Here is an 18647-nt window from a genome sequence, read left to right on the forward strand (position 1 = left end):
ACACAGCAATTAATGACATTTTGGTGTCTCTTACAGCCAGTGACGTGCGGTGACGTCGACACTTGGGGTAGCAGTCAGTGGCATGCTCAAGGGGGTGGGGGGGGGGTTGGTGTGAGTCACACCCCTTCTCCCTTTAGGGCCAGTATTCCTTCAAAAAAGAAGAATGTCAATAACAGGAAAAGATTGCAAAATTATGAATGAGTACCAGAAAAAAGTACACGTAACCCCCACCCACATTCGAAAATAAAAAAACTATTTGATTTGACTCTAAGCCAGAGTTCTTGGGTTCGAATCTCGGATTGGCCATTTGTGTTCTTTGTGTGTGTTCCTTCATCTATTTTGTTGTACCAAAGGTGGCGGAAAAGCGAAGTAAAATAAACCAATTTAAGCAATCAATCAATGATTTGATTTCATTTTTGTTACTTAGCGTCGCTTTTTTGTCACATTTGGTTAATTTCGAAGATGATACGATGAAACTGATGAAGGGACGAGCACAGGGAACGCCCATGCCCGGGTCGGGGTTCGAACCCAGAACGCCTGGTGTCGTAGCGCGCTATGATAACCACTCCCCCGCGCTTGGTTGATTTGGTGACAGGAAACAAAACAAAACACACTTTTTTGTAGTTTCTTCAATGATATTCATTTGACTTTTTGAGTTCTGAGATACATTTTTCATTCCAAATTATTTCATTATTCACTGCAACACATAGGACAAGAATGCGCACTCATCACGGGTTCGAATCCTGGCCTGGATTGTTCATATGAGGTCCCTTCACCAATTTCATCATATCATCACTCAATCCTCATTTTCGCGATAACCAAATGTGGCAGAAAAGCGAAGTAAAATAAACCAAACCAACAACAATATGAACACGCGTTCTCTTGCCCAAATAAATACATCCGTATTTATGACTGTTACAGGCCAATATATTAGTATATTTAAATAAAACACTACTAAAACGAGAGTCAGAGAGAGCCTGAGCACATATTTGTAATTTAATCATTATATATTCCATATTTGAAAAAGGAAAAAAGAAAGAAAGAAAGCATAACATTATTGTCTGCACATAACACGTTCCCATTTTATAAACAATAAAACTACATCCCATATTATACATACACACATATTGTACAACGTGTAAAAGGTTGTGTAAATACAGAGAACATAAGTACTGCAGAAAATTTTACCCTGTGTTCTTTAGAGGATTTACAAAAAAATTATGAGAAACCAATCCCCTATCTGTCCTATAGGAGATAGACTGGGGGACCTGAAAGCCTGGGCTTTCAACCATTGCAGCGGGGAGCGTGGGGGCAAGGGAAGTAGAGGTCGAAATCTTCCTTTTCCTTGGGCCGGCAGTTTCTACCTGGAAACTGGCCTGGCTGAAGAAGAGCGAGCTAGGGTATCCAGCCTGCTTTGCCCGCGGAGAACACCGATGGACGAGAAGCGCGTGGAAAAGAAGGTGTTGCATATGAGCTGTGGTGGCTTTAACAAGACAATAAATATTGTGATTTGAATATAATTCGAGATGTGAGATTGATTGATCTATCTCTGCTAGACTAGCTACTCCTCAGTGCACGTCACTGCTTACAGCATGGATATCCACAGAGGCATGTTTCTCCCCAAAATAGCGATGCAGCTAAAAATTAACGTAACTGTTAGCTGGAATATATTCATATATGTCAGTTAGTTATCTGGATATCTGAATTATTTAGATAATAATTAAATAACATGCAGATATCTACAATCTACAATCTAGATAATCTGTATTTCAATGTAATAGACTTTGTCTTTATGAATCTTCTGCAAAATTAAGGGTTATTGTCGATTTTTCTGACACTGTTGCCACATTCAAAATTCACCTCAAAGAGCTGAGAAAAATGTAGCTGTAGCGAAATTTTCGCTACAATTACAGGAATTTTGTAGCTTCGCTACCGCTACAACTACAATTTTCAAAATGTAGCGTCGCTACAGCTACAGCTACATATTTTGTAGCTAGCTACTGTAGCGACGCTACAAGTAGCGCGCTACTTCTGACCACTGTATATATATATATAATTTACATTGTTATATACTTGCACTGGGATTTGAGGAAATTGAATATTTGGAGATCTAAAATTGTATTGAGTTGTGGTTAGATTTTTTCACTTTGTTTCTAAAGAATTACAATCTTCTATGCGTGAAGTTTTGTATAAATATTAAAGTAATGTGGCCATTCCCCATCTAGGATGAAGCCTGAAGCATTAATTTGTACGTGCAATTAATAATTAAAGCAAGTCTAAATCTCTTGTTAAAGTACAGCAGTTTTCATCTTAACCGGCCTTGTGGTAGGGCTTTTTCATTGAATAAGTGCATAAAATGGTATGCTAAACACATTTTCATTTTTACTAAGTCACAAAACAATGCAAAATTAATCATTTTTACATGATTTTATTAGCACTTTTTGCAAATGTTATCACATTTTGCTCATATTCTGTGAAGAACAATATGAAAATATGTTTGATAACATTTTTGACAAAAGTAATATTTTTCCATACAGATACGTTGCAAGTTGTTACTTCAGTACTACATTCTCCTCAACATTATGAGGTAACTTTGGCCCCAGTTGGAAAAAAATTCTGGCTATACCCCTGAAGATAATTGTTGATAGGCTATTCAGAGCAAATTTTTGTAGCCAGACAAAATAGTGTGTTCTGAGGGTATCCTATAAGTGAATTATTTCATTGCAACCAATGACATTCGGGCCTCCAATTGTAAGGATAGGCTGCACAAATTCCAAGTACTGTGCATGCATCAGGCCATTTCACTTTACCCATTATGCTGTCGTTGCCTTAGTTTCCTTCTAGCGTTTTAATTTAAATCCAAGTCGAACTTGACCTTCTGAAGAGCATTGATGTTTTCACACGACTGGTTTTCTGAATTACCCTTGGGTGGTTTGCCGTGTTCCCGGATGAGCTTCATTTTACACCTGAATAAACTCATTGGCCATAACTCTATTAGCGGGGATATGGAGTCCCATCATCTCAAGAAGTTTGGAGACTCTTGAGAGTTATTAGAAGATAAGAAACTTTCCGGAGACATTTCACGCTTCACCAACAACTTAAAATCACGTTGCGACATAATGATCTTGGAGGAATAAGTCTTCATACAATGAAAACAGTGTAGATGTTGCTTGATTTTCTCAAAGCATTTTTAAAATCTATATTCATATGTCGTTATGAAGTAGTTTACATAGAATGGGCAAAATACACTATATACTTAACACACAAAAGATGGAATTCTTTGAAGTAGTTAATGGATCTCAATATTCTCTGAAGTTGAATGAGAGGTTAAAAATTCTTAAGAGTAAACAATGAATAATCTCACTTAAGGTCGGACCTTAACCTGTCAGTCTGTGATACCATATTTCACTACATAATCATTGGATTTTATGCCAAATTCTTTTGTAAAATGTTGGGAAGATTTTTTTTATTTTAAAAAAATAATAATAATAATAATTGCCGGTATTACTAGTAGTTAAGAATCATTTATTACTAGATAAACTGTGTTTGGTGCAATATTAGGATGCACAGAATATTAGTGAATATATGTAAAACTTGAATAATCTAAATCGATTGACACTTGAAAAACATTTACTACAGTGTTGCGAAGTACAGACTTAAATTAATGTGCTAATGTGATGATTATGTGATGAAAGGTGTAAAGCAACTATTTGTATTGAAGAAAACAGGGTGCAACGATAATGCAGTGAAATACGGTATTTTGCTTGTGCCTGAACTGTTTAAAAAAAGCTACATAAATTAACATCCTTGTATTATTAACCTATCCAGTATGATTACGAGAACTATGTATATAACAGTACACATGCATGTTTAATGCTTCATTTTTTGAAGCCTCTTAAATTATTGGAATTTTAATGTGAAGGTATTCCAAATAAAATAATAATAATAATCATCTTGATTGTCATGTCCAGGAAATATAATTTTTCCCCACCCTTGCCTTTTGCAGAGCCTCCAAGTGCACCACAGAACCTTACTGTCAGTTTTGTCGACCAATCAACAGTCACCCTGTCATGGAATCCTCCTCATTTCCAAGGAGGCCGCAGTGATACTGTCTACAGAGTTGTCTGTGATGTTTGTGAAGCTGCTGTTACATATATGCCAAGCACAGTAAGTATGAAAATTCAAATTCACGCAAGTAATCTTAATATAGATATGTAAGAATGTAGTTCATATTTGACAGCTAACAGTTTTGTTGAGAAGTTTGAAGTCATGACTTTAGAATTACCAGAATATGTCAGATATTTATCGTCATGAAGTAAGCTTGGCTTTATTCCTGCCAGCAAAAGCAATAAAAAAAATTGCTGTTACCTCGTTCAAGAAAAAGCTTAAAAGTTAAAAGGAAATTTTAGTCATAAAGTGTATGTTGTTTAATATCTCACATGAAACTCTATTTTTTGGAATATTGGAAAACTGTAGAACCATTAATTCTATGGATTAGCTATAAATGCTAGAATATGATACATGATTCCTGTATTTTACACTCAATTTTAACGATCTAGGGCAGTTTTTACTTAGGTTATTCCATTTGAATACAAAACTAACTAAACTTTATTTCTGTTGTTAACAATGAAAATAACAAGCACTCTGCTTCTTTGAAACTTGAAATAAACAGTTCAACTGGTTTGATTCCCCCTCCAGACTCCCAAAGACTGCACAAGAATAGAAGAAATACAAATATAATTGGTCTTCTGACCAGCCTCTTTTTTCCTCCCCCCCCCCCCCCCCCTCTTCTCTCTGTGGCCGAGCTTTCGATATCTCCACCAAAGTTTCTGGGTTTGAATCTCAGCATGAGAGATCATTGCGAGTGTCCCTTCATTGTTTTAGTCTTCAGTGGTTCTGGCCAAAGACGGACTTGGAAATTCTAATTTTTTTTTTTTTTTTTTTTTTTTTTTTTTTTTTTTTTTTTTAAGCCAGGGAGGGTCACATGAACCGCTGAACCAATCGGCTTTGTCTAGTTGCTGTGGTGAGGGGAAATTTTCGTGGTATTCTGTGTTGCCAAATTTTTTGTTTAAGAGTCGTTCTTTAAACAGTGGCACCCCCATCAAGGTCAAGCATGACGGAGCCTAAAGGTTGCTGCTGCAAATGGGTCTCCGATTCCCTGCCTCTCCCTGAAATACGAGCGAAGGGCGCATGTTGACAGGAAGAGGTATCTAGTACGACTGGGCGAAAATCAGACATGTAGTACCCGGTAGCAACACCGCTTTTCCTCCCTTGAACTGGTGGTGGAAAGTCTGGGTTTCCTCAAATCCATTCTTTGACTGCGTGAACTTTAGTCATCACTGATCCCCATCATCACAAGTAGCCAAAAGTGGAACAAGAACAGCGCTAAATAAATAAGAAAGATTAGTTTAGAAAATCAGAAATTATCAGCAACTCAAAGCACTGACCTTATATATATGTTACTATTCCATGGTGCACCAGCCATTTAAGGATCTAGATCTGCCAAATCGCCGAGATCGGAAGTCACCGCTTCAACCGGTTTCCACATGAATGGATCGAACTGGCTCTACATCCGAAGATGTCACTGCTATGCCCGGCGCTAGAAACTGCGTTCACTCGCCACACAATTACATTCCTTCACTTTTGTAACGGTATAGTTTGTGCTTTTAAGCTGATTCTCAGCAACATACACAATATACACAACCATACATTTTTGAATCCTTGTCCCGAGGTTCAAAACTTGCAGTACCTGAAGTTCTGTGGATGCTAGTTTAGGCAATAGACACGTACCTCTTCAAATTACAACTTAACGCCCATTTCCTTTTAGATATATATAGGTTTATTCATATTATAGTTACAGAAGTTAATTCTTGGCCATTATTCGCAAAATTACATTCCGGTGTACCCTGTCCCCCTTCCCGAAGAGAGTGTGTAGACTCGCGTAGCCACGGGCTCCACGAGTAAAAAAAAATATAACCTTCAGTACCAAAAAAGGTGGCTGAAGGTATGTGTGTTGTGTACCCGGTTTCCCACATGAAATAAACTATTGGAATGATATGAAAAGAGCAAGTGTGTGTATTAAAAGAAAGAAAGTTAATATCCCCGTCGGTTCACATAATAAGGAAAGAAAGCTCGCCCAGCCGCTCCCCTCAGAGAAAAAGATACCTCTTACATTGCTGTACTCCGCCAAACATCTGAGACCCACTGCTCCGCTGCCCTTCCTATTTATAGGCCTCGCTAATGACCTAAACCGTTACTGGAAACTTACCGCTCCCCAACGGCCAAGAACCCAAACGTACAGGAATACATAGACATACACAATTTATAACATAAGAAAGGATCCAGTAATGATCGCATCATTACACTTTCAAAAAACCAACCTATCCATACTAGTCATGGAAATGCATCTATGCATAGATTCCCCAAATTATGTAGCGTAGTTAATAACTTACTTGAAATTTTGGTGTCTGTTGGTATTTTTTTTTCTTACCGGATCAAAGCATTCAATCTTCTTGAAAGAGTTCATTGCATAATGCTTACAAACAACTTGTTGCTTTTAACTTGTTAATTTTGATTTATTTGTTATACTTTCAGGAGACCTTCAATGATACAAAGGTTACTATTTCCGGCCTTAATCCAGTTACAACATACAGGTTTCAAGTGTTTGCAGAAAATGGCGTGACAGATTTGGCTGGACAGAGCGATTACGTGGACATCACAGTGACGACTGAAGCCACAGTTCCTTCCACAGTGCAGAATGTTAGGGTTACAAGTGTAAAATCAACTGAAATAACTCTAGAGTGGGATGCGCCCGACGATCCATACTCGGATATTGAAATGTATGAAGTGCGATACTTCATAAAAGACAATGATAACAATGCTTCCAGTATTTTAACAAAGAAGGAGGAGTCACCGTTCACAGGTCTTAAACAAAGAACTGAATATGGGTTCCAAGTAAGAGCCAAGACTACCAAAGGATGGGGAGAATTTAGTCCTCCCATTTACAAAACTACTGGCCAGGTGCTAGGGACAGGTTTGTAGATCTCGTTCAAATTTTGTGTGCATATGTGTTAGAGAGAGATTGTCATTTTGTTATTACCTTGAATTAACAAAAGTTAATGTGTGTGTGTTTTCAGTTGAATGGTACAGAAACCATGTTGGGGCATTCCAGAAAAAGTAGTCCTACTCCTTGTAACTAACAAAGATCAATCTGGAAATTATTATTGTTTTTAATTGCATTAAGGTGAAGAGAGACAATTATGCACCTGTTGTGCATTTATTTCAATATAGTCGGATTGGGCACTGCTATTTAAAGAAGGGTTTAGTATGCAAGAGAGTATGAATTTCTCTCCATGTTGCAAGTGGAAACTATTTTTGAAGTTGATTAGTAAGCTAGAAACGATGTTTGAAAAATATGATTAATAAGTATTTACAGAATCCCATGTATTCCTTATGGGAAATAGACTTCAACTTCAAGTTACGCCTTATGAAATGGGAGTTCCGACTTTTCGTTCTATGACATAGTTCAAGGTATCCTTTTTCCGTCCATGTACTTTTCTACGCCATTGGATGTTTGATATTCCCGAGAGAACGAATAAAATAATGGTCCCATAAACCTAATACATTTCTGCTTGCCTCCTACGGCCTTCCTGGCAGTGTTGCCAAACCCGATGTGCATAAAAGAGCTAAATTTCACCATTAATAGAGCTAAAGATGACTTTCTAGATTAACGAAGGCTGCATAAAGTGCCTCCAAGGGTAATTTTAGGTGTCAGAGGGGTGGGGGCTCTGCTATTGCCTTTAGCTTTAAAGTGATGGCAATTTATTCTTAGTTTTCGCCGCCTAGATTTGGCGGCATCAACCATCTCAATAATCCAATGATGCTCATATGAAATCGAAAATAATGGATTCCCGGATAACAATATTATCATCTTCACCTTATGCACGGCGTAATATATAAAAATTTGGGAGGTAAGAGGGGATGGGTGACGCAGCCTATATATGAATATCACACCGCGTGCAAAATGTATACTCATGGCAAAGGTTGGTCTTTATGGGCCGGAGCCAGTGGTGGCATCATAGTGGGGCAGAGGGCAGGTGCCACAGTTCACAGCCAAACGAGTACACGAAAGAGCCAGATCTGGTTCCAAAAGAGCAAAGTTGGCAACAGTGATCGGCAGCTGCCCCAGCGACAAAGACCTAGGGGAAATTGTCCATCTACCCTTAAGGTTTAAATGTTTGCGAATGCATATAATTTGCATATTCCACCAATAAGAATTATCATCATCTGAAACCTGTACAATACACATTCAACTGAATTCAAACTTTGCTGCAGTTTTATTTTTAAAGTGTCTCACACGTAACACATTTTCTCATTAATGCTTTTCATGCATTCAGGCTATGTTTTCACAATTAGGTTTTGTCGTTTGTTAGCATAATACTTCATAATTCTATGAAATCAGTTAGTGTGAATATTTTAATCCAATCCCATGTCGCACACATGTAATGGACCTATTATGAATTATTCTTGCGTGTTTTGACATGAGTAACATCTGTTTGCAAGATCTCCCCTCCTCGGATTTTTCAAATGCTATAATGTTAAGATGTTACATGGTATAGTATACAAACCTGTATGTAACTAGAATGAAAATTGAATACTTTTTATTCTATGTAATTTATTCTATTGCAGTGGCGTGGCGTGACTTTTTCAAAAGTGTTATCAGCCATCAGTACGACAATTATGCCAGCTAGATGTTACCCCCCCCCCCAAAGAAAAAAAAAAGGTCTTCGATCTAGATTTTTTTTTCTTCCCCACACAGTGATTTAGTTACAAACACTCCTAGAAATAACTACCACTCATGAAACAGTTACCGCGAATAACCAATAAATAGTGGTCGACCCGTGTCAATTCTTCATCTGTCGCTTGTTTCTTTGCAATGGGGTGCAAAGGGGAAGAAGAAGAACCACACTTTTCTCTGGTCAGTTTGACGTTTGTGTGGTGAGCAGACAACAGAACTCCCCTCCTCCAGTAACAGTCAATGTGAAAGGGAAGCCCAGCTGTATGTACTACTGTTGCCAACTTAGTGTTTTGGAGCAAGTTTGACCAAATCACGAATCGCACCAAGGAACTATCTTTTCGTCTAATACCTAACTGGTCAGTTGTAGTTCAATCCAGCCTTAGCTTTGCAGTCTACCTCTAGTTGCTTCACAGAAATAGTATCCCCATTTTAGGCGGGATTTTACTGCCAATCCAATGTGACAACACTGGCCTGTTGGGCTCCAAAACAGGCATATGAATAACCCTAGAGCACACTTACCCCATAGTATTTCAACGCTCTTTGCTTGCATTGACGCCTTCTCCTCTTGTTACCTCTTGACGGTAATGGTACAGCCTCCCTATTCGCTTGTGTCGGCTGCAGAAAAAAATGTCCTTTGCAATATCAACTCGACGGCAATGCTATTGGTTAACATATTTAACGATGTTTTTATTTTATTGAAGCAACTTTTTAATTCTTTACATTTTGCTGTTACCTACGGTAACACCGGTTACATGCACGCAACGCCACTGTTCTATTGTAAGTAATGTGATTTAAATGTTGTTACAACAACTTCCACTCTACCCTTTGCCTGTTTGCCACTCAAATTATAAAAGATAGACCGAGAAATCTTGCATAGAGCTTTCAAAATTCACCAATCTGATTTTAGATAATGTTTTAGAGTTTGATCCATTAAAGTACAATCATATAATATTCCTTTCTATAGTTGATTTCTATCGATTAGAGGTTATTATAGGTTGTATTTGAAGTTTGAAACTGTTAAATGTTAATTTCATATAACAAACTATTAATTCATTGCAATTGCCACAACAGTGTACAGTATGTACTACATTTATAGAAAAATTTACCATTTAATTAGTCATTATTAATCAATATTGATTGACTTATTAAATGTGTGGTCTTTTCACTACCACATTAGAACCACACACAGAGAAACTTGTTATTTTTAGTGCTTGAAGTATGGTAACTGTCTGTTCATTAGTATTCATGGAGCATATCTTTGTATACACCTAGTGTTGGAAGTGTAACTGTCTTACATTTTTTTTTCCTTTTTGTTTTTAGCATATGTAGGTGACGATGATAACATGCAAGTCAGGATTATCGCTGGAGCTACTGTTGCCGTTGTGGTGCTTTTGGTTATTGTAATTATAATGGCTGTTTTATTTCTACGAAGGTGAGATCATACTTTGTAATTTAAAATTAATCTCAGTTAATTGAATAATAATCTTTTTCTAATGAGTCATTTGAAGTAGATGATTTCCATGTTTATATAGTGCTAAGATTTGATTTTGTGTGTGTGTGTGTCAAATAGAAGGTTAATTTTTGAGAACTTACTGCTTGACATTTCTGTGATTATATGTTTATTTTTGTCAGTGGAAATATGAGTTGTAAATTAACAGTTACATTTGACAAATAAAGTTAATTTTCATTTCTAATTGCAGAAACAAACATAGTAACAATTAACTCGCAGGCAAGAGAAAAAGTTCCATATTGCTAACATTTTATTGTTTTTTAAAATTGATTGTTCATTTGTTACCACCTGCATTACAAAGCAACAACAATAAAGTTTCTTATTTGGCACTTGCCTTGATCTGTGGACAATTCACATATTAATGTGTTCAATAAATTTTGTGAAGAAAGGTGAATTACTACGGAATAGTTATTTTGTTACGATTGGCAAATTAATATGTTGGTTTACAATTGATCGATGAGTTAAGGCTCAAGTGGACTTTTGGCCAAAACCATGGCTTGGTCTAAATGTCTAAGAAAACCAAAGATTCACGTGAATGCTCTAGAAGGAAATCTAAGCACATGTAATTTTGCATACTTTGGAACATCCCTGGCATCAGCTAATCCAGCAGAGCCTTAAGACTGTTTGCACTGACATATTCCATTAACTCTGTTGTCTTTTAAGTTGAGAAAGTGTGCATTGTATTATTTGCTCAAAGAATATATTAGTAGCTTACTATTCCTTGAATTCTCTTTTCAGTAGAGGCAGCGACGACTGCAATAAAAAACAACCTAGTGACTGTGATACTTTGGAGTACAGAAATGGAGAAGGTAAGAAAGAGGTTATCACATTTTTAGTAGTAGTTTTCATGTTTAGTGCCATTTAGGTGTAGCTACCAAGCTTCAATGTGCTTTACCTTAAATGTTTTTACACGACTAATTGTTGAGTTTTTCTTTGTATTCTGTGTTAAAAAAGTGTTAAACTTTCAGAGTAAATGTCGTGAATTGTCAGTGCTTGCATTAAAGTGATAACCCTATACATCTATGTTGCACAGAACCCTTAATCCAAACGATTACTTAATTATTAGTGCTATTGATGTGCTTCTAAACTGTACTCCTTTCTCTTTTTCTTACATGCTTACCAGGACTTGTAGTTACTTACAGTAAGTGTAAGTTTTGTCCTGTTTCAGAAAGAAAAGACATGTAAACGGGTGACAGACAAGTGTATTAGGCCTGCACCTTACTGTGTGGACATTCCCGATAACCTGAAACACCCCTTTGTCCTGTTACCAGCTTCTTCATCTTTCTTTATTTACTTAAAAAAAGCATCTTTTGACACGATACACAGTATGTAGTTAAATATTATTTTGAGTTGTGTTAATTTTGTTGTTTTTCTTGCCCCTTTTCCAGTGCACTGCAATTTGGACAGCCCCCCTATAGTTACCACCCATACCAATGGAAGTAAGTACAAAGCTCTTTCACCGATTAGAATGCTGGGGTATTCCTTTTTGGATTACTTTCGGAGTGCAGAGTAGTTATACTGGAACTTTAACTGTTGCAGTGTAGCTTGTTCTGGGAACCTTAGCTGGTGCAGGGTAGCTTGCACTGGGAACTTTAGCTGGTGCAGGGTAGCTTATACTGGACCCTTAACTGGTGCAGGGTAGCTTGCACTGGAACCTTAACTGGTGCAAGGTAGCTTGCACTGGGGTCTTACCTTGTGCAGGGTAGCTTGCAGTGAGGTCTTAACTGGTGCAGGTAGCTTGTGCTGGACTTGAACTGGTGCAGGGTAGCTTGCACTGGGGTCTTAACTGGTACAGGGTAGCTTGTTCTTGAACTTAACTAGTGCTGGGTAGCTTGTACTGGCCTTAATAAAAATGAGATCTTATTTTCCTGTTCATCTTCTGTGAGCTGCTTTAATGTAGTTGGTGTCTTCATCACTGGATGGCGTTAGTTGATCTAAATGTTAAGAGTTAATTTGTCACCTTAGATTGGAGTATGTAATTAGGTGTTACTGACTTCACTGTTGTTCCCAACATGTTTTTGATTTCCATTTTCTGTACCTCTCATTGTGTGTGTGTGTGTGTGTGTGCGCGCGTGTGTGCTGTCCTTACACACTGTCATTTAAATGTGTACTGCTTTAGATTTATTCTCTATTTAAAATTACATTTTGTTTGTTTAAAAGTGTTGCAACCTGCAGCATTGTTTATTTAGATAAAACCCACAAAATAACTAAGGTTATCAGATATTCTTTACATAAAAAGATGTGTGAATAACTGAAGCATATACTGTAATGAATGCCATAATTGACAGCAGACTGATTAAGTATGTTTTCATCTGTTTAAGTGTCCTGAATGTTGGCTCTTAAGTATAAAGCTAATTTTATACTTTGAAATGCAAAATATTAGAAGAAATTTTGCCAGCCATCCGATGAAAACAGCAAGAAAATATTAAAAGAAATTTATATCAAATATATTGTATTGGAATGAAAGGAAATATAAAACAATTAGGTGAAAGAAATGCTAAACACTACCAAATCATATCATTCAAAGAATGCTTTTTTAATATATATAATAGTACCACTAATTTGAAATGGATTTTCCTTAATTTAAATTAATTTGTATCAATACCGTAAATACTCCACACCTTTGAAATAAGAAATTGTGAAATAAAAGTGATTTTTGAACTTGTGGCAAATTGAGCATGCATCAAAAATGTTCCAAAATTATTTCTCTGGTTTTGAAATACCTGTAATAGAAATGCCAACACATGACTTCACCAGAAAAGCTAAACTGATTGCCAGTACCAACAATAGTAGAAAGAATGAAACTGAATTATGAAAACCAGAAGTAATGCAACTGAAAATGATCGGGACTCAATTCCATATGGGTACTAACGAGTGGCAGTGATTGGGTTTCAAAACTAAGGGGGCAAGGTACAAAAAGTGTTTTTTTTTTTTTTTAACACAAATTGTGTCACTTTTATCCATAGAAAAAGAGAAGTTTATACAATTATAACATAAATAGTTTTAGTGGAAGGATGAAAATAACAAGCATGCAATATTTTTTAGATCAACTCAGTAACTGTTTAAAAGCTTTATTATGTATAGTAACTATTTTTGATTAAAATAATTACCGGCATACAATGCTAGGCATTTTAATGAATTTACGGGAAACAAATTTACAAGAAAATCAAGATGAAAGAACTTAGTCACGGAGAAGCTGGTACTCAACATTTGCAAAGCTTCCCCCCCTCCCCTCTCCTATATGTTTTACTTCCCAAGCCATTAGCAAAAATTAATAATAAAATGCTGACCAGAGTGTGAAATCTAGTGATTGTTGAAACTCTTGAGTAATAATGAAGTTGTTACACTATGTTCAATCTTATATGAAGGCGAATTCTTCACCCCACCCCACTTCTTCCCTGAGTCATATGTTGATAACATCAGATCCCCATACAGCCAGCATTCTAAAGTCAGGTTTCCAATTAAGCTATTGTTACAATTAAAAGTTTTAGTGAACTTCGAGGAATTTCTTAAATTGAGACATGTTAATCTGGATATTATTATTCATTCATAAGTGCATGTGGGAATTTCAAGTTTTGGAAAAAATTAGAGCTTCTCCCCAATAAGAATGTACTCAATAATGTAAATAAACTTTCGCCAGAATTTAGGATGCATTTTTAGCATTGAACTAAACTTGACAGAGCTAAGGTTATTTGTTCAATGCTGTGAAAAAGTACTAAAATTGATGACTGCATGGAAAGGCAGCTATTTTACTAATCTTGGAAAAATGCCTGTACGTAATACATTAGAGATTTAGGCTTAGTAACTAGAGGTTGGGTAAACTTGGCCAAAGGAGTTGTCGCTTCACTAAAAACAAAACCTCTTCTTTGCAGTGACAACACCACTTTTTACAACAGTTGGGGCTTCAAGAACATACATAGATCCACATACGTATGAAGATCCCAACCAGGCTGTGAGGGAATTTGCGAGAGAGATCGATGCATCGTGCATCACGATCGAAGCCATCATCGGAGGTGGAGAGTTTGGAGACGTGTGCCGGGGAAAGCTGAAGCTGCCGACGAGGCCAGACATAGATGTAGCAATAAAGACTCTGAAGCCTGGGAGTTCAGACAAGGCTCGCGTCGACTTCCTGACGGAAGCTAGCATCATGGGCCAATTTGAACATCCAAATGTGATTTTCTTGCAGGGTGTCGTCACAAAATCTAACCCTGTAATGATCATTACGGAGTATATGGAAAATGGCTCCTTGGACACTTTCCTACGGGTGAGTAGATATTCCAGTTAATTTCAAAACACAGCATTTACATTAAAGTGTAGTTTACACCCTGTGTTATTAATTATTTTTATTTGGACTGGACCGACGCCAATGATTTAAGTTTATATTCTAATGTTTTACATTCATAACTATCATTTGCACCCACAAATTACATGCTTTTTATCACCATAATCCTGCTACACTCTGAGTACAAAATTATTTGTTTTTCAAGGAAGAAAATACAACTTTTATTGCTAACAATGCAAGCAGTGTGGATGAAAATTGTGATTTTTTTTACAACTCTTGCATAGATTTAATTGTTTGTATGTTTTTCATTGCAGTACATATAAATATTTGTCTTTTTATGAAATGTTGTGAGAAAAAAAATCTTCAACTACTCACTGCTTCATCAGCAGGAATTGGAAGAATTAAAAAAAAAAACGCCACCCGATTAAAATCTTGATTTAAATCAAACAACTTTGAATACAAGTAATTTGAGTGTACATATTTTATTCTGTTACCTTTCCTTCCAGGCAAATGACGGAAAGTTCCAAGTGCTACAGTTGGTGGGCATGCTGAGAGGCATTGCCTCAGGCATGCAGTATCTGTCCGAAATGAACTACGTCCATAGGGATTTGGCTGCACGTAATGTACTGGTCAATGCACAGTTAGTATGCAAGATTGCCGATTTTGGCCTTAGCAGAGAAATAGAAAGTACAACGGAAGGAGCATATACAACTAGGGTAAATATCAAACATTTTGGTTTTCATTAATTTCAAACACAACAGGCACGTGCACAGGAGGAATTGGTGGGGGACATAACCCCCTTTTTAGCTCAGTAATCCTAAAAAATAATGTCAAAGGAAGGAAAAGATGGTAACCCTTTCCCCTTTTCAATAATCCTGAGCATGCTACTGAATACATGCCTAAATTGACGATAGCATAATTAAGACAACATGAAATATATATATGATGTAATTTATTGTAGAAATATAAAAACCATAGAGTTTATGTAATCAACATCAAACTTAAAGGCAGGATGTTTGTAAGAAGACTATTATTTGGGAGACAAAGATTCAAAATGACTCATAAAAGGGTCTTGGATACTGGATATTATTGTCAATGAGTTTTCGTTGTTACACTTCATTGGCTGCTGCACAGGTGGTTTTTCAGAATTTTTAAAACAATTTTGATAAGCTGTACTATTTGCTTGTTGTAATTAATTCTTGAAGATTTAAATTTAATTTTGTGGTGTACATTCCATGCTTTTTGTTTCCATTTTTTTGATGATGTGGTGATTTTACTTTCAGATCGTTAATAATTTCCTGCTTGGACCAACATTGATAATATATTTTCTCAGTTGAATGATTACTTCATTAAAATGCTGTTAATTATTTTGAAGAATTTGTCAATATATCTACAGGGTGATTCAGTAGTCCCCCTATAAAATTTAAAGGAGTTAGGCTGCGTACAAATGGTCATGATGATAGAAACAGGTTAGGCTAAGGGGTAACCATATTGGTGTGTTCCAAGTTGGTGGCCGCCATATTGAATTAAACTTAAAATTTTTAATGGTAACACTGTTAAGCCGTGTTTCACATAAACCTTGGACTGTGGGTGTATATATAAGATGTTGGTTGGATCTTTACATCAGTTTTGTGTGAAGAACACCCTGTTAGAGGATGGAAACATTACGTTTTTAGTAAATTTGAAATTACAAATTTTAATAATAAATTTTGCCTTGGTCAGCATTTGAACGTTTTATCAAAATTTTTAAATGGAAGGGGGTGATGTGATATATATAATGAGGCTAGGATGAGAATTTCACTTGCCCTTGCACGTGATTTTAATCGGATATATCGCCTCTTGCAGGTCAAGCTATGACCAGTATAATTCTCTGTAGGGCTGTGTTTTGTCCTTATGTGTGTAGTGCCTGCCCCTTTACAGCCTCAGCTTTTTAGCAGGCAAAGAGATTTTAGTCCTCAGTAATGTGTCAGGTGCAAATAGCCTACTTACTGACACACCGACAATTTTAATTTCAATGAATCAACTAGGATCAGATAGGGCAAGAGGAAAATCTGAAATCTTTTGTGTGTTGAAGTAGTGTTATGCTTCGCATAGGCATCATTAATTTATTCTTTACAGTGGGTTCTGAATTCATGGATTCTTATGTACCAAGTATTTACATGCAGTATACTTCCTGTGGAAAAATTCCTAAATGTGTAAATTGAAATTTAAATCCCTTCCTCACCAAGCTAGTTATGCCTATAATCCTTGAGCTTCTACATAAAGGAAACACTTTGTATTGACCACCTGTACAAGTAAACAAATAGTTAATGCAGCACTATTATAAATATGACATAATTCATTAGAGTATCAAATTTTTTCAGCATGTAGTTAGTATTTGTTAAAAATAAATCCATCATTGTAAATTATTTTTTCTTGTGTGCACATTTAATAATGCATATTAATCTTCCAGGGAGGCAAAATTCCAGTTCGGTGGACAGCTCCAGAAGCCATAGCGTTCCGAAAATTTACTTCTGCATCAGACGTCTGGAGCTTTGGAATCGTTTGTTGGGAAGTTATGTCGTACGGAGAAAGGCCATATTGGAATTGGAGTAATCAAGATGTTATCAAGTCTATAGAAAAGGGGTACAGGTAAGTCTTCTCATGCTATTTCTAATGTTTTTCAGAGAGTCCATAACTGTATAAGTGTATAAGTATTGCAAAATACTGTATAAGTGTTGCAAAATGCAATAACAGAATACATTTTTAAAAAATCTCAGTTGTAATTAGCAGTAGAATCTTACTTTCAAGAAAGATTTAGCTGTATAGTTGAAATGCATTTTTCATTCAAGATATTATTATCTACAGAGTGATCCATTGAAGTGTAGACTGCCGCATCAGTGTCTGTGCTATCGGCAAGCGAGGTGCTTGCTGCCATATGTTGGCACTGTAAACTGTCTGTGAATCAAGCATGCAAGTTTCCGTAACTAGTTTTTAAAAGAGTGACTTATTTACAACATGGAACTTTTACACCCAGGAATCTTGTTTCAAATCTCAGTTAAACTTAAAGTGCCAATTGAGTTAACACACATGAACTATAAATAAATGCACGCTGTGCAGTGGAAAACATTTGCTGAGCCATAACATGCTTTGTGCTTGAATACAATAGAAAAAACACAACACGTGACAAGCATCCTATCACTTCACAGTCTCTATAAAAACAGGTTTCTAGCCCCCCTCGCCAGCTTACATTAGTTGATATCTTAATGAAGATGTAGAAAATGTGTTCACATTGATTGAAGGTGACTAGTTTGAACACCTTTTAATAAACTGGTAAATAAATCACTTTTTAAAAGAATTACGGAAACTGTTGTGCTTCATCAACACTCTACAATGCCGACAAATGGCCGCGAGTGCCTTGCTTGCCGATAGCGCAAGTGTAGTGTAGGCCGTCTACACTTCAATAGATCACTCTGTACGAATACACACATGTTTCATCAAAAGAGAACTCTGGTAATTAGTACATATCAACTGAGTGCACAGAAAGCACCTCTTCAAAGGCACAAAAAGGAGGGGGGGGGGGACTTTACCCTCTGCCAGATTCTGGAATATTACTATATTTAGTAAGTAGTTAAGTGGTATCACATCACTGCTAATTATTATTTTTTCTTCCTTTACAGGCTACCTGCTCCTATGGACTGTCCTGAAGCAATATATCAACTAATGCTAGACTGCTGGCAAAAAGAAAGAACACATAGGCCAACGTTTGCATCTATAGTTAAGACTTTGGATAAGTTAATAAGGTGTCCTGACACGCTGAGGAAGATAGCACAAAACAGGTAACATTTTTCACTTTGGCGCACATGTTGTAGGCGTAGAAGAGAAATGCTTGTTACATTTTCGTTGCTCCTTTTTTTTTATTATTTTTGTTTTGCACTGGTTTCAGCTGTGGGCAATGTCTGTGCATACTTTTTGTTGTCGTTTTCTTTCAATTAATATCACTGTAGATTTGTTTTTTTTTAAAAAAAAAATTAAAAGCATAAATAAACAACTGACATAAATGGTGACAGAACGTTCTC

General features: G+C 36.5%; 1 protein-coding gene across 7 annotated transcripts in view; it reads left to right on the top strand.

Annotated features, from left to right (window-relative positions):
* The window catches only part of Eph (Eph receptor tyrosine kinase), a 359408-nt gene that overhangs the window by 327207 nt on the left and 13554 nt on the right, over nucleotides 1-18647 (top strand). For 5 of the 7 annotated variants that reach the window (XM_083135333.1, XM_083135336.1, XM_083135339.1 and 2 more), the window contains exons 6-14: nucleotides 4007-4167; nucleotides 6595-7033; nucleotides 10118-10229; nucleotides 11046-11116; nucleotides 11696-11746; nucleotides 14180-14571; nucleotides 15096-15305; nucleotides 17042-17220; nucleotides 18249-18407. In XM_083135333.1, the coding sequence (XP_082991459.1) occupies nucleotides 4007-4167; nucleotides 6595-7033; nucleotides 10118-10229; nucleotides 11046-11116; nucleotides 11696-11746; nucleotides 14180-14571; nucleotides 15096-15305; nucleotides 17042-17220; nucleotides 18249-18407 (1774 nt within the window). The remainder of the gene's footprint in view (nucleotides 1-4006; nucleotides 4168-6594; nucleotides 7034-10117; nucleotides 10230-11045; nucleotides 11117-11695; nucleotides 11747-14179; nucleotides 14572-15095; nucleotides 15306-17041; nucleotides 17221-18248; nucleotides 18408-18647) is intronic. The other 2 variants (XM_083135337.1, XM_083135340.1) reach the window with 1 other exon arrangement.

Source organism: Lepisma saccharinum, chromosome 14 (assembly GCF_977018435.1).
Source record: "Lepisma saccharinum chromosome 14, izLepSacc3.1, whole genome shotgun sequence".
Lineage (NCBI taxonomy): Eukaryota > Metazoa > Arthropoda > Insecta > Zygentoma > Lepismatidae > Lepisma > Lepisma saccharinum.